The following is a 16,635-nucleotide window of genomic DNA, read 5'->3' as shown; positions in this document are numbered from 1 at the left end:
TTTTGAGGGCAGGGTGTGTTGGCGCTGTGTTACTGCGGGGGGTGGGGTTACAGTGAGTGGCATGCGGGCCCAGGCAGGAGGCATGTGGCATCACATGAGCAATGTAGGTGCTATCATTATAACAGTGCATTCAGAAAGTATTCAGACCCCTTCACTTTTTCCACATTTTGTTATGTGACAGCCTCATTTTAAATTGGATTAAATAGTTTCCCCCCCTCATCAATCTACAAACAATACCCCATAATGACAAAGTGAACAGGTTGCTAGAAATCTTTGTAAATGTATTGAAAATAAAAAACTGAAATATCACATTTACATAAGTATTCAGACCCTTGACTCAGTACTTTGTTGAAGCACCCTTGGCAGCGATTACAGCCTTGTGTCTTCTTCGGTATGATGCTACAAGCTTGGCACACCTGTGTTTGGGGAGTTTCTCCCATTCTTCTCTGCAGATCCTCTCAAGCTCTGTCAGGTTGGATGGGGAGCGTCGCTGCACAGCTATTTTCAGGTCTCTCCAGAGAGGTTCAATCAGGTTCAATTCCAGGCTCTTGCTGGGCCACTGAAGGATATTTAGAAACTTGTCCCGAAGCCACTCCTGTGTGGTCTTGGCTGTGTGCTTAGGGTCGTTGTCCTGTTGGAAGGTGAAGCTTTGCCCAGGTCTGAGGTCCGGAGTGCTCTGGAACAAGTTTTCATCAATAATCTCTGTACTTTGCTCCATTCACCTTTCCCTCGATCCTGACTAGTCTCCCTTTCCCTGCCGCTGAAAAACATCCCCACAGCATGATGCTGGGATGGTGCCAGGTTTCCTCCAGACATGACACATGGAATTCAGGCCAAAGAGTTCAATATTGATTTCATCAGTCCAGAGAATCTTGTTTCTCATAGTCTAAGAGTCCTTTAGGTGACTTTTAGCAAACTCCAAGCGGGCTGTCATGTGCCTTTTACTGAGGAGTGGCTTCCATCTGGCCACTCTACCATTAAGGCCTGATTGATGGAGTGCTGCAAAGATGTTTGTCCTTATGGAAGGTCCCATCTCCACAGAGGAACACTGGAGCTCTGTCAGAGTGACCATCGGGTTCTTGGTCACCTCCCTGACCAAGGCCCTTCTCCCCCAATTGCTCAGTTTGGTCTTGGTCAGGCCAAACTTCTTCCATTTAAGAATGATGGATGCCACTGTGTTCTTGGGGACCTTCAATGCTGCCAAAATGTTTTGGTACCGTTCCGCAGATCTGTGCCTCGACACAATCCTGTCCTGGAGCGTTACGGACAATTCCTTCAACCTCATGGCTTGGTTTTTGCTCTGACATGCACTGTCAACTGTGGGATCTTATATAGACAGGTGTGTGCCACTCCAAATTAAGTCCAATCTTTTGAATTTACCACAGGAGGACACCAATAAAGTTGTAGAAACACCTCAAGGATGATCAATGGAAACAGGATGCACCTGGGCTCAATTTCGAGTCTCATAGCAAAAGGGCCTGAATACTTATGTAAATAAGATCAATATTTTTTTACCCTAACAACCTGTTCTCGCTTTGTCATTATAGGCTATTGTGTGTCAATTTATGAGGAAAAGTTGTGCCCACGGGCCCATGGCATACAGTACACTGCCACTGATTGAGTTACTGAATAAGTGGTTGGTTGGTTGACAGGCTGCTTACTCTTCACCAGTATGAAGAATCCCTTGTTTTTTTTTGTTGAGAATACTGTACAGAGGTATTATGCAGACTCACACTCATATCGATAGTGTGCAGTCACATAGATGGTATGATGGCTCCCTCTTGTGATTATGGAAGCAATGCACAAACCTGAATCAGCTGTGTAGTGCTAGGGTAAAAAACAGAACGTGCACCCAGGGGGGGACCACAGGACAGAGTTTGGAAACCCTGGCCTATGGACTAGGGTGCCATTTCGAACACAGACAGTCTTCCCCAGGGCCCCATATACTGTACTGACTTGATAGGCCTCAGTTAGCCATCTTTGAAAACTGGCAGGAACCTGTTTATTGTGATTGATAAAAGGAGGCTAAAGATTAGACCAAGTCAGTAACTGAAGGATCAACATGTCAGCAAGGGAGAGAATGGTTCCTGTAACAGTCAGGCAAGATAAGCCGATAACAGAGAGAAACAAAATGGCCACCGGGATAAGGTTTCAGTGGTGTAAAATTACAGTGATTACATGAAAGAGTGCTCTGTTGTCTTCATTATAGGTAGTGGATTGAAGAGGACACGAAGTGGAATGTTGTCATAAGTGGTGCATTGAAGACACATGTAAAAAAACAAAACTTATTTACATTAGTATTCAGTCCTTTATCATGAGACTCGAAATTGAACTCAGGTACATCCTGTTTCCATTGATCATCCTTGAGATGTTTCTACAACTTGATTGGAGTCCACCTATGGTAAATTCAATTGACTGGATATGATTTGGAGTGGCACACACCTGTCTATAAAATGGTCCCACAGTTGACAGTGCATGTCAGAGCAAAAACCAAGCCATAGGGTCGACGGAATTGTCCGTAGAGCTCTTTTCGGCAGCATTGAAGGTCCCCAAGAACACAGTGGCCTCCATCATTTTTAAATGGAAGACGCTTGGAACCACCACAGCCCTTCCCACCCGGCAAAACTGAGCAATCGGGGGAGAAGGTCCTTGGTCAGGGAGGTGATCAACAACCCGATGGTAACTCTGAAAGAACTCCAGAGTTCCCATGTGGAGATGGAAGAACCTTCCAGAAGGACAACCATCTCTGCAGCACTCCACCAATCAGGCCTTCATGGTAGAGTGGCCAGATGGAAGCAACTTCTCAGTAAAAGGCACATGACAGCACACTTGGAGTTTGCCATAAGACACCTAAAGGACTCAGACCATGAGAAACAATACGCTCTGGTTTGATGAAACCACGATCGATCTCTTCGGCCTGAATGCCAAGCGTTACGTCTGGAGGAAACCTGGGACCGCTCATCACCGGCAGGGACTGGGAGACCAGTCAGGTTCGAGGGAAAGATGAATTTAACAAAGTACAGAGATCCTCGATGAAAACTTGTTCCAGAGCGTTCCGGACCTCAGATTGGGGTCAAGGTGCACCTTCCAACAGGACAACGACCCTAAGCACACAGCCAAGACCACACAGGAGTGGCTTCGGGACAAGTCTCTGAATGTCCTTGAGTGGCCCAGCAAGAGCCTGGAATGAATCTGATCTAACCTCTCTGGAGACCTCAAAATAGCTGTGAAGCAACACTCCCCATCCAACCTGACAGAGCTTGAGAGGATCCGCAGAGAAGAATGGGAAAACTCCCCAAATACAGGTGTGCCAAGCTTGTAGCGTCATACCCAAGAAGACTTGAGGCTGTAATCACTGCCAAAAGGTGCTTCAGCAAAGTACTGAGTAAAGGGTCTGAATACTTATGTAAAATGTGATATTTCATTTTTAATACATTTTCAAAAACAATTTACCTGCTTTTGCTTTGTCAATATTGGGTGTAGATTGATGAGAGGAAAAACATTTGAATCCATTTTAGAACAAGGCTGTAATGTAACAAAATGTGGAAAAAGTGAAGGGGTCTGAATACTTTCCAAATGCACTGTAAGTAGTGTATTGAAGAGGGCATGAGGTTGAATGCTGTCTTCATTATAGGTAGTGTATTGCAGATGGCATGAATTTGAATGTTTCCTAAGGAAAGGGAATCTAGCTCTATGAGCTGCCAAATCTGCTCTGTCAACTATCTGGAGTGGTCCAAGGGTTAACAGACTAAACAGGATTAAATCTAGAGCGGCCGGGGACGATTTGTGCCTCCACTACCAAGGTAGAGGATGGATTTCTGTTGATCACAGAAGACAAAATTCTGCTATTCCACGAGGCCATTTGATCATCAAATTGAAAGGCTTCAAATTAAGTGGATAGAAAGGGTTGTTGAGTGTGTTGAAGGATGAAATGGTGTAAGCCTACTGTACTTCTATGTCAGGGATGTTATGGACCATCTGGTAGGCCAGGTCAGTACAGCCCTGTTGTCTGGCCTCATCACTCACTGCACAAATACCGGCTCACAGTGGGCGTAACTCACCGTGGAGAGTTGTATCCTTTCACAAAATCAACAGTCTTACCTGAGTGGAGAGGAGTACTGGACAGGTCAGACAGGAAGGGATCGAGGGATGAGAGTAGAGAAAGGAGACCAACAGAAGCACAGCGTGTAGAAATGTTGCTCTATCAATCTTGCTCATAGTTAGATCCAAGATATGCTGATAGTTAGATCCAAGCAAGATATGCTCACAGTTAGATCCAAGATATGCTCAGTTAGATCCAAGATATGCTCACAGTTGCAGTTTGAGTGAGTTTGTTACTTAGGACAGTCATGGTGGGATGTGGCTCGTGGTTGTACAGTACCTGCATCTGACCGAGCGCAGTATGGAGGTGACCTCGTTGCTGTTACACTGTTTACAGACAGCCTTGGCACTCAGCCCTCCCAGGAACTTGGCCTGTGGCTGACACCTTTTCCACATCTGTCATTTTTAAAATGTAACTAGGCAAGCCAGTTAAGCACAAATTCTAAGTTACAATGACGGCCTACCCCGGCCAAACTATGCGCCACCCTATGTGACTCCCAATCATGGCTGGTTGTGATACAGCCTTGAATTGAACCAGGGTCTGTAGTGAAGCCTCTAGCACAGAAATGCAGTGCCATAGACATTCCATTACTAACTAGGGTATGAGAGTGCTTACATCTTAGCTTTTTTTAAATGATTGTTTAGTGAAATCTCAAAACCCCTACTTAACAATACATTCAAAACTACAGCCCCATCCCATTAACCAGGTCCTTCTTTCAGTCCCCCCCCCAAAATAAAATACAAATATTTACAACATAAAAAAACCCAGGCTCCTTTTCAGTGGTGGGCTGAGCCCCATCTACACAGATGGAACTTCTGCACAAAAGAGAACAGTCAGAATACACAACTCCTTAGATCGGAGAACTTTAGAAGCGGAAACAATGAAGACAAATACAATTTCTCAGCGGTGGTGCCGCATTCTCGTAAATAAATTGTGTCTCTGCCAATGCCCAGTCAGCTTACTCATTCCACAAGACAATTAAGTACAATAGAGGCTTTGTTTCTTTGTATGGGGCAACCAAGTGAGGACATGTTGGGGCAAAACATTTTGTAATCGTCCCCTCTGGATACAAAAATATATATATATCCTCCCCAGTGTTCTTATTTGCAATGTTCTTTATTATCTTTTCCAGTTTCGGATATGAAAAGGATGCATTCATTTTCTTAATTAAATACTTCATAAAGTAAATCAAAAACATATTTACAAAATATTCAATTAAGTTGCAATCAATGACTTCAGGTGGATAATTACAAGCACCTTCTGCTAACAGAGGAAAATATAAATACATAGAACTGCCACTGTTTCTGGAAAAAAAAAATACATGGCTTGACAATAGCACTTCTTTTTTTGAAAAATAAAAACCAAAACTCCTTAAATGCATTTCCACTAGGCCTTAGTATACATACTGTGAACATTCATCTTCTTGAAATTATTTTTTAAAGTTGATTTCTATATATACCTTTCAAGTTTTAAATTATGATTTTCTCTTTAAAAAAATCCCTATCCTTGCAAGGCCGTTCTCCCTTTCCAAACCCCCAGTCTAGGAGAAAAGAGGACAAATGGGGGTTGGCCAGCAAGGCCATAAGGAAGCATTGTGACCCCCAGGAGCAAAAGGTCCTTGTCCAACACACCCCCCCCCCCCCCCCCCCCCCAATCCCAGGCCTTCCAGAGTCCATAGACATGAAGTTCAAAGGAGTCTCACAAAGACTGACTGGAACGTCCAAAGACCGTGAGCTCCAGAATGTCCACTTTCCTTTATAAAATAAACACTCCAATCAAAAAGAAAGAGCTAATCGCTGACAGTCATATAGAATCATACATATGACATGGCCATCATGCCTCATTCAACACAATATATGATGTAATCAAAAATATATATGAGCAGCCTTTATTAGTTCGTCGTCTGTTGGGGATTTTGTTTAATTGTTTTGCTAAACATCATGAAGTGTTGCTACGGCAACGAGACGCCTTTAAAACAAGGGCTAAAACCTCAAAAAACACTGAAGTAAACAGCCATCCCTACCGCTTGTTGTAAAGCTTACCATTCTCTCGCAATTACTTTCTTAATTTAGTTCAAAGACATTCGGCAGCGCAAAAGAAAGAAAATAAAAGGGTTGCATGTTTCGATATGTAGTAGAATCTCCCAGCTGATTATTTCCCTCGCTTTCATTTTATTTAATGCAGAAGGATTTTATTGATTCTAACAGCTCCATGCTCCTGAATAATTATCGACAGCATGTTGTCTTTCCTCCAAGAGTCCAGGGGGCACCGGTGAGCAGGTCCTAGCTGTTGTCAGACTCCTCATCCTCGGCCTCACGGAGCCAGGTAAAGAAGGCAGTGACTGACTTCAGGGCCACACCCTTGCCCTGCATCTCAGCGGGGTCCTTGCTGGACTCCCACTTGTAGAAGGCCTGCTCTTTGATCACGTCTTCGTCGTACAGCGTGTCAAAGAACATCCGCAGCAGGTCTACAAGGAAAGAGGAAGAGAGCATGTCAACAATGTAAGAGAAAGGATTTCAATACACAATGTACACACAAATAACTAATCTAGGAGACAAATTGGTCAACCACACCCCTCTGTCAAATAACCCCTATGGAAAAAAGATAAAGGCTAACATTGGGAGACAAACACAGGACAAATCTGAATCAAATCAAAAAAATTGAGATATCAGCTGATGTACGAAGGGCTATATAAATTTGATTTGATTTGATCTGAGTCTTCATGTAATAAACTGCCAAAGAGATGTGACAGAGGAGTGACTGAAGTCATTCTGTATCTCACTCACTGGCAGGCTGCTCCATCGCCACCATGAGGGCCTGCAAGGCGTAGAGAGCCTGTAGCTCCTTCTGCTCATCCTTCAGGTACTTGTGGAGCAGCTTGGCCCTCCGGGTGATCACCTTCGCATCCAACTTGTAAGGGTTCTCACCTGGGGGCAGAGATGGAGGGGTCAAAAACTCTTTGCTAATTAAAAAATATATATTAGTCCACTTTGTTTTGCATGTCAGCAGTCATGTTTTCAAGATATTGGACTTTCAAAAAGCAAAGTGTCACCGGCCACAACATCACGGTGATGCGTTTGGAGTGATCTGAACCACAATGTGCTGTGTTGGATATATTCCTTCTACCTTGTCCTTTCCAGCAACGGTACGGCCCTGCTAAGTTCTGTGAAAGGGGTATTCGAGTGGAGGAGTCCTGATAGTGTTGGATTGAGAGGTGGTAGCAATAAAGATAGGGAAACTCACACAGGATGGCCGACTGGCAGATGGCTGCCATGACTGCTCTGACAAACACGTTGGAGGATATCTGTGTCTCGTCCAGGTTAGCCTAAAGAGGGAAGGCACAGTCACAACACATATCAGTGGTGTTGAGCAGTGGAATATACAGTAGGGACTAATGCAACTATATATAAGAGTCTATTGGTAAAACTACTGCACAAGGAACCAATAGCAAAGCGAAATATTAATTGGGTGATGGGACACTCTCCCACTCACATCATACCTCGACCCAATCGTAAATCCTCTGGTTGTCAGCCTTGTCCTGTATGAGTCTGTCCAGCTGTTTGTTCAGCTCCTCTGAGCTCAGATCTTTCTTACTGCTCTTCTCTGTCTCATCACCTTCTCCTCCCAGGGTGAACTCCACATTCTGCATTCAGAGGGAACACACAGCAAGACAGTGAAACTTCCCATCATTACTGTTAAGGGCTTTCCAGACAGGAGGCGATGGGGCGGAGCAAAGTTTGCCAAAATAGAGCAGATTCCTATTTTCTCCACCTCGGCTGAGCGGCTTTCACGTGCACAAGCACCGCAGATCACCAGGCCTAGAATAACGTTGCCTGCCTAGCTCCATTGAAAATGAATGGGCAACTCTGCTGCCGCTTCCTGTCTGGAAAGCCCTCAAAGCACTTTGGGAAACTGTGGATGCAAGTAAGACGAACACATTTGATTGATCTAAAAGGTAGACTCAGCCATATGATGTAGATGCAGAAAATAAACAGGATAGTGGGCATATTTTTCACAACTACTAAGTGTTGGTCCCCTGGCTATAATTCCCAGCTGTGTTGGTCCCCTGGCTATAATTCCCAGCTGTGTTGGTCCCCTGGCTATAATTCCCAGCTGTGTTGGTCCCCTGGCTATAATTCCCAGCTGTGTTGGTCCCCTGGCTATAATTCCCAGCTGTGTTGGTCCCCTGGCTATAATTCCCAGCTGTGTTGGTCCCCTGGCTATAATTCCCAGCTGTGTTGGTCCCCTGGCTATAATTCCCAGCTGTGTTGGTCCCCTGGCTATAATTCCCAGCTGTGTTGGTCCCCTGGCTATAATTCCCAGCTGTGTTGGTCCCCTGGCTATAATTCCCAGCTGTTTTGGTCCCCTGGCTGTAATTCCCAGCTGTTTTGGTCCCCTGGCTGTAATTCCCAGCTGTTTTGGTCTCCTGGCTATAATTCCCAGCTGTTTTGGTCCACTGGCTCAGACGCACAGATACTGTGACTGTGTGAGAGCGAAGTTATTTTGCTGAGTCTACCTTTAATAATTGACTATTATTTCATATTTGTTTCTCAGTGCAGTTTAAGGTCAATACTAAATGGTGCAGCTCCTTTCAATCTTTACAGGGTCATGATCTCTGACCGCTTACTTTTTCTGTCACAAACTTGTTGACGTCCTCGTCCTCAGGCAGAAAGTCTTTCCAGCTAAGCCCCGCCTCCCTCCACATGGCGCCTGCCTTTTTACGGCTCTGAGGTAGACAGATACAAGTGGTTCCATTTCAAACACTTTGGATCCACAAACATGACATTTGCATTGGATTCAAACATCAAAGGTCATCTAGATGCCTGGATGGATAGTTATGAAAACAAAGCACCATCTCCTTTACAGGTTGGGTAGTGAGAGAACGTACCATTCCTCTGCAGAGTAGGGTGAGGATCTGGACCAGCAGAACTCCAGCCGTCCCCTGAGGAACCAGGGGCTTGGATATCTCCCTGCAGAGTGATAGGTCAATTCTTAATATAGAGGATACTGACTGATTGAATAGAGTTATTATTAGTAGAGGCCTAGAATGAAGCCTGGGACTGACTTGAAGAGCGGTCCCATGGGGATGCCTCCTTCGTGGAGCATAGGGGTGATGAGCTCAGCCAGGTAGAGCCAGATGTGGGGGATGTCGATGGCCATGTCCTCTGCCACCTCCAGTATCTCCTGAAGCCTGTTGACACACACACACTCAAAATCAATCCCTCAGACTTTATCTCGAAAAGAAAAGTTAAAATATTAGTGGTCCACTTCCACCCTTTTCACAATTTCAATGTTTCACAAGTCATTGGTATGCAGTGCTGTTCCACAGGTAGAAAACTGAGGTGACTGACCCTCTGTAGTACTGCTCTGTGGGCAGGGTGCCTGCCTTGTACAGCTGGTGCAGCAGCAGGCCGGTGCGTTCTCTGGCGATGGGGCTGCGCTCCAGAGTAGACTCCAGACCGCTCCGTACAAACACAAAGAGCAGCGGGGTGCTGTTCATCTCCACTACACACTGCAGCGCCTCCTATAGCGCAGGAGGGGAAACAAACAGGATTAAAAAGGTTAGTTTTACTCCTCTAAAGTAGGGCCGAGTTTCAGTAAAAACAGGTTAAACAATTTGTTGTACTTCATTTACATGGAAAGCCATGTTCAATAACACCATGTGGCCAACTAGCTACAGTATGTATCATTCAACTGTGTGACGTTGATATGGAGGTCCTACCAATGATCTACATGGGTATAAGTGTGATGTACCTTCATGTCTTTGATGTGTAGGTCTCACCAATGATCTGCATGGGTATAAGTGTGATGTACCTTCATGTCTTTGATGTGTAGGTCTCACCAATGATCTGCATGGGTATAAGTGTGCTGTACCTTCATGTCTTTGATGTGTAGGTCTCACCAATGATCTGCATGGGTATAAGTGTGATGTACCTTCGTGTCTTTGATGTGTAGGTCTCACCAATGATCTGCATGGGTATAAGTGTGATGTACCTTCATGTCGTTGATGTGTAGGTCTCACCAATGATCTGCATGGGTATAAGTGTGATGTACCTTTGTGTCGTTGATGTGTAGGTCCCACCAATGATCTGCATGGGTATAAGTGTGATGTACCTTCATGTCGTTGATGTGTAGGTCCCACCAATGATCTGCATGGGTATAAGTGTGATGTACCTTCATGTCGTTGATGTGTAGGTACTCCTCTATGATAGCTGTGGCCTTCTTCTCCAGCTCTTCTTCCCTCAAGGAAGGTTTGGTCTGGGCAGGAGGTGTTGCAGCAGCTTCCCTCTTCACTGTGGCCCAAACAGAGAGAGAATGTCACACAGAAGTTACTCTCAAAATGTCTGCCTGAGAAATCCTTGCTTGACAAAGTTTTTCGTACCATTCTCTTTGCTCCTAGCTCGGTCTCTGGTGCCCCGGTCGTCGGTCATGCTGGCAACGCGGCGTATGGGATCAGAAGGGCCGCGGTGCTTCTCTCTGCTGTGCTCCTCCGTCTCCCTACTAAAGCTCCGCTTGGTGACCGGGTTCCTGTCGTCCCGCCGGCCGAAGCGGTCGTTGCTGCCACGGTCCCGGCTCGAGCTGTTCCTGTATATGTTTAGGGTGGTAGACGCAAAGAGTCACAAGACCTTGATTCATATGAACCAATCAAACATTCTGCCCTGTGGTGATGTTACAATTAAGTGATAATGCCCGAGAAGCCGGTGTTTGGAGTAATATATATATATATAAAACACACACACGTATATACACATACACATGTATGTATATAGACACAAATATATATCTATACACAAACACACATATAGACAGATGTATACATACCCATACACACACAGCTCAAAAAAATAAAGGGAACACTTAAACACAATTTAACTCAAAGTCAAATCACACTTCTGTGAAATAAAACTGTCCACTTCAGAAGCAACACTGATTGACAATACATTTCACATGCTGTTGTGCAAATGGAATAGAGAACAGGTGGAAATTATAGGCAATTAGCAAGACTCCCCCAATAAAGGAGTGGTTCTGCAGGTGATATAAACAGACCACTTCTCAGTTCCTATGCTTCCTGGCTGATGTTTTGGTCACTTTTGAATGCTGGCAGTGCTTTCACTGTAGTGGTAGCACGAGACTGAGTCTACAACACACACACAAGTGGCTCAGGTAGTGCAGCTCATCCAGGATGGAACATCAATGCGAGCTGTGGCAAGAAGGTTTGTTGTGTCTGTCAGCGTAGTGTCCAGAGCATGGAGGCGCTACCAGGAGACGGGCCAGTACTTCAGGAGACGTGGAGGAGGCCATAGGAGGGCAACAACCCAGCAGCAGGACCGCTACCAGAGCCCTGCAAAATGACCTCCAGCAGGCCACAAATGTGCATGTGTCTGCTCAGAAACAGACTCCATGAGGGTGGTATGAGGGCCCGACGTCCACAGATGAAAGCAGGTTCACACTGAGCACGTGACAGGCGTGACAGTGTCTGGAGACGCCGTGGAGAACGTTCTGCTGCCTGCAACATCCTCCAGCATGACCGGTTTGGCGGTGGGTCAGTCATGGTGTGGGGTGGAATTTCTTTGGGGGGGGGGGCCGCACAGCCCTCCATGTGCTCGCCAGAGGTAGCCTGACTGCCATTAGGTACCGAGATGAGATCCTCAGACCCTTTGTGAGACCATATGCTTGTGCGGTTGGCCCTGGGTTCCTCCTAATGCAAGACCATGCTAGACCTCATATGGCTGGAGTGTGTCAGCAGTTCCTGCAAGAGGAAGGCATTGATGTTATGGACTGGCCCGCCCGTTCCCCAGAACTGAATCCAATTGAGCACATCTGGGATAACATGTCTCGCTCCATCCACCAACGCCACGTTGCACCACAGACTGTCCAGGAGTTGGCGGATGCTTTAGTCCAGGTCTGGGAGGAGATCACTCAGGAGACCGTCCGCCACCTCATCAGAAGCATGCCCAGGCGTTGTAGGGAGGTCATACAGGCACGTGGAGGCCACAGACACTACTGAGCCTCATTTTGACTTGTTTTAATGACATTACATCAAAGTTGGATCAGACAGTTTTCCACTTTAATTTTGAGTGTGACTCCAAATCCAGACCTCCATGGGTTGATAAATGTCCTTAAAACAAGTCAAAATGAGACTCAGTAGTGACAATATATCCTCCAAACAGCGGCTTTGAGGGAATTATCACTTTTATACAACGGGTTACCAACATATTCAAATAATGATTGACATATTGTCATTAAAAACTTTATTTTGATTAATTTATTCATACCATTTCATCCTTCCACAAGATATAATCCCGACACAAATCTAGGGTTGCTTAAGACGCGACCCAGTCGTTCAGTATTTTTGTTCTGTATCTATGGACACGACCCAGTCATTCGTTCTAAATGTTCCATTGCCATGCTGGCTGGCAACATTCTTATCCCTTGCTTGCTAGCTAGCCAACTACGGCTAACTTACTCTCATGTCAAAAAGTGCAGCCAGAATAAAATGTGAGATAATGTCTAGATACGTTTTATACACAGGCTGGAATGCGGTTTTAACCAATCAGCACTAGACCCACCCGTTGTATATATTCAAATCAGTAACTCTGACACAGAGCTATCTGGGAGGTTTTCTTTCTATGTAAAGGACAGGTGTAGTCTGTTGTACCGGCTCAGTGGTGCTGACCTTAGAGGAACTCTTCTGTCCGAGTCCTGTGAGGGCCCTGAGGAGGGCGGCTGCTGTGGCTGCAGGGCTGAGAACCTGTTAAGGGTGCTGGTGGCTGGGCGGCCTCCTGACTCTGGGGCTATGAACACAAACAGTTGGTTTTAAAATAGTCTGAGAGTAGATTATTTTCGGTGGTGTGTGTATTGGTAAGAGGACTTACTGGCTTCCCCGGCGGGTTTGGCTCCGGTGGTGCCCCCACTGCTGCCCTTGCCCCAACTGCCCCACATGCCCTTACCCCCGAGCTGGGGCGCCAACAGCTGGTTGCTGAAGTCCAAAGCCCCGGGCTGCAGAGACAGAGAGGTTAGAAACGTTACTGTTGAGGAAAGAAACTAGCAGAATTGTTGGAGGCAAAACATCTTGAGATCTGAGAAAGGTCTGAGGTTTCAAGTTACATAAGTAAGAAGTTTGGAGGAGTCAGGAATGGTAGGGAATAACTCTAAATGGAGGTTAAAAGGTTAAGAAGTGTGTGCCATACTACAGAGGGAGTGGGTTTGGGGTTTCAGTTCAACAGATCAGAAGAGTTGGGAATGGTTGGGATGATAGAACTTTGCAATGGGGTTGAAGGTTAAGGAGGTGGGTGCTAGACTGCAAGTGGAGGGTGTTTCAGTCCTGAGTATGGGTCCACGATATGTGGCTGAGAATCCACAGCATGATGTATCACTGACCTTAGTGATCTTGCTGAGTCGACTGGTGTCGATGGGTCTGCTCTTGGTGGAGATGGGAACTGTGTTCCAGCCCTCGTCCTGGGGCTGACTCCTCTGGCCCGACTGGGGGTGTTGGCCCCCGCGGTTCCCCTGATCTCTTCCTCCTCCACCACCACCACCACCACGTCCTCCTCGGGTGTTCTGGTTGAGGAGTTGCTGCTGCACCTTGAGAACCTCCCTGTGCTCCTCCAGCTCTGCCTCCTTGTGGATCTGGTCTATGGTCTTGGGGCCCTGCTCTCCTCTCCTGGGGACCCACGTATTCTGAGAGGGGGAGTCAGTACAGTAGTATACTTTAACTGAGGAATGGAGTTAGATGAAAAAGTCTGGCGTACTCTTAACACTCCATATCTCTGAGGCATAAGTCCCTTATATTAGGAGATCAATGGGTCACTTGACAACTATGTTATAGAAAGAGAGATTACTTGCCCTACCTTGACACCACTGTCTGTCAGTCAGTTATGTTTGGGCTGTATAGCATATATATATTATAATATATATATATATTATAATATATATATATATATATATATATATATATATATATATGTATAAAGTATATATGTATAAAGTATATATATATATAAAGTATATATATATATATGTATAAAGTATATATATATATATGTATAAAGTATATATATATATATATATACACACACACACCAGGGTATTAGGAAATATCCACGAAATGTTTTTTCCCCCAATACTGTCAATACCACTGAAACTATTTATCTTAAATTAATTAGAATATTTGTAGCTACTTTTTAAGTAAATACCTGCAGTGCAATTTAGAAGATCATAATATAATGACGAGATCAGTATTAAGCTAACATGTAGTCCTGGGAGTAACTGCAGCCCACGCCAGGTGAACAAGTTGCAGTAGGGAATTCACAACTAAATGTTTTCCAGCTAGATATCTTATAACTATTAAGTTAAGTGTGTAAAATTCTCTGCAGTTGTGCACTTGGTTTGCTAACTTAGTGCTAAGTTATCTAGCTAAGTGGTTAGCTTCTTGCAATCAAGCTCCTCAGAGAATCCCTTCCAGGATCAAGAACTAATATTTGTTTTGCGCGATCAGCAAACTGTGTAGCATTTTTGAGTTACTTGTATAACTTTGAGTGGGATGTCTTTCCTGCAAAGTGTGTCAGAGACTGAATAAATCCTTCGCATGCGTTCGTTAGATTTCACATGTACTTGTTAGCGTTGCTAACCTTGGAATTGAAAATAGCCCTCCTTGTGTTCAGTGCAGGTATTACCGAATATTCCGGTGTGGCACAATGTCGGTATGACGCTAGGACAATCTGGATACTGCCCAAGCCTACTAGGCATCGATAAGTAGTTTGTGAGAACATCAAGGGACACATCCATTTAGAAGGGTGGTAAACATCTAGGTGGTGAATCACATGGAGAGGAGGGAGGGGTTACAATAGTTTGGAGATGGGATTGGCTGCGGGGGTGCAGACTGACACATGCATGCATAGAGAGGGCTTGTAAAGTAAGTAAGACTAGAGGTCAGAGGTGATGTGGGGTTAGGGGAGACTATTCTGTCTATGGTAGTTTGACCCATAGTGTTTACTGATAAGCTTGGATACATATCAACCACAGAACAAGGGCCAGTCAGTTTAGATATAGATGACCAAAATATTTAGGTGAGGGGGCTGAAGCATTCCCCAGACACTGGTGGGTGGTGTGTGTGTGACGAGGTATTACCCTCCTGAGGTCCAGTACGTCCTGCAGCATGAAGCGGATTCTGGACGAGGTCTTCTTCTCCTTGATGATCTTGTCTATCTGGACAAAGTACTGGTCCATACGAGGCTACAGAAAGACAGGCAGGTTAGTGTGTAAATCTATGTTTCTTAGAAATAATTTGGTGTAAGTGTTCTAAAGGATGCAGGGGTTGGTGTGTGAGAGACACTGGTTCAGCGTTACCTTCGCCTTTTCAAAGTCCAGGTCCTTGCCTATAGTTGACAAGAGTCTACAGAGGCACTCTAGTGACTCCTCATCGTGGTTCTTCAGCAGCTTGACGATGCAGTCGTGCATGATGGCCTCCGTCAGCATCTTGAGCTTGAACAGCTCACCGATGAACTTTATGTTGCCTAGCGACCGCCGCCGTGCAATGTCTTTGGCCTCCTCCAACTCCGCCTTCAGGCGATCCTTCTCCTCCTTCAGACAGGAAGTGATGTAACAGAGGGAGGAATAGCAGATAGATGGTCAGCTAACTCCTACAGAAACCAAAACCAATTCAAAAAGTGAGAGACATTTGAATTGATCACTCAGAGCCCAGCTCGTACCATGGCTGCAGAGTCCAGCTCTTCTTGCTTTTTCTCAAAGATGGCATCATCGTCCTTGTCCTTCTCAAACTCCTTCTGACAACGGTTCAGAAGCAGCTTGCGGAAATTCACAGTGACTCCCGGCTTGTCTGTAGTGGGGACTTTGAGCTGACGAGAGGAACAGAAAAACACAAGCATTTAGGCCACGGTTGGAGAGCTTTGCAGACGTCACAAAACATGAGTTAACGTGACGAGTATAGTGGCACCACTCCACAAGTCAGCGGCCCAGAACGGAGGTCATCACCGGAACAAGACCAGCACACTAGCCGTACACACACCCTTCAGAGTCACTCACCCCCATAAGGCAGCGGCACATGTTGGCGTAGGCCACGGAGAAGTTGGGTTCAGAAATGGCCTTCTCAAAGATCAGATCTATCACTCCCTTCAGCCTCTGCTCCGTATCGATGGTCAGCTCCTTGACCTGCTTCATTAGCTGTTGGAACATCTGAGGGGTCAGCTTGTTCAGGATACTACGGACCCTCTTAAACAGCTCATGGGTCTTGGCCTGTTCTGGGTTGTCGCTCTCCTCCTCAGGAGCCGCTTGCCCACTGGCAGCCTTCTTGACAGCGGGCTTCCAGGCATCCTCAGCCTTGTTGAGTTTCACGTCATCCGTCAGAGACGAAGAGATGTTGATGATCCTCCTGGGCTCCTTACGCTGACCCTGTTGGGAGCGACGCGGTCCTCCACCACCCATACCAGAGGGCTGGAGGAGGGAAGGAAAAGAAATTCAGTCCACATTGTTTTAATATCTACCCTGAATTTCAGAATCAGAGTGTAGTCTGA

General features: G+C 45.6%; 1 protein-coding gene across 12 annotated transcripts in view; it reads right to left on the bottom strand.

Moving 5' to 3' along the window:
• Positions 1 to 5,199: 5,199 nt before the first annotated feature.
• The window catches only part of LOC109882823 (eukaryotic translation initiation factor 4 gamma 1), a 70,205-nt gene continuing 58,769 nt past the window's right edge, over positions 5,200 to 16,635 (bottom strand). For all 12 annotated transcript variants that reach the window (XM_031795500.1, XM_031795506.1, XM_031795504.1 and 9 more), the window contains 17 exons: positions 16,148 to 16,555; positions 15,814 to 15,960; positions 15,452 to 15,685; positions 15,233 to 15,337; positions 13,484 to 13,783; positions 12,979 to 13,102; positions 12,780 to 12,897; positions 10,485 to 10,687; positions 10,277 to 10,395; positions 9,454 to 9,626; positions 9,168 to 9,293; positions 8,991 to 9,072; positions 8,730 to 8,828; positions 7,602 to 7,745; positions 7,346 to 7,427; positions 6,889 to 7,029; positions 5,200 to 6,569 (listed from right to left, as the gene is read on the bottom strand). In XM_031795500.1, the coding sequence (XP_031651360.1) occupies positions 6,385 to 6,569; positions 6,889 to 7,029; positions 7,346 to 7,427; positions 7,602 to 7,745; positions 8,730 to 8,828; positions 8,991 to 9,072; positions 9,168 to 9,293; positions 9,454 to 9,626; positions 10,277 to 10,395; positions 10,485 to 10,687; positions 12,780 to 12,897; positions 12,979 to 13,102; positions 13,484 to 13,783; positions 15,233 to 15,337; positions 15,452 to 15,685; positions 15,814 to 15,960; positions 16,148 to 16,555 (2,790 nt within the window). In that variant the 3' untranslated portion in view covers positions 5,200 to 6,384. The remainder of the gene's footprint in view (positions 6,570 to 6,888; positions 7,030 to 7,345; positions 7,428 to 7,601; positions 7,746 to 8,729; positions 8,829 to 8,990; positions 9,073 to 9,167; positions 9,294 to 9,453; positions 9,627 to 10,276; positions 10,396 to 10,484; positions 10,688 to 12,779; positions 12,898 to 12,978; positions 13,103 to 13,483; positions 13,784 to 15,232; positions 15,338 to 15,451; positions 15,686 to 15,813; positions 15,961 to 16,147; positions 16,556 to 16,635) is intronic.

Source organism: Oncorhynchus kisutch, linkage group LG18, assembly GCF_002021735.2.
Source record: "Oncorhynchus kisutch isolate 150728-3 linkage group LG18, Okis_V2, whole genome shotgun sequence".
NCBI lineage: Eukaryota > Metazoa > Chordata > Actinopteri > Salmoniformes > Salmonidae > Oncorhynchus > Oncorhynchus kisutch.
This window is presented reverse-complemented; position numbering and strand designations above follow the sequence as displayed.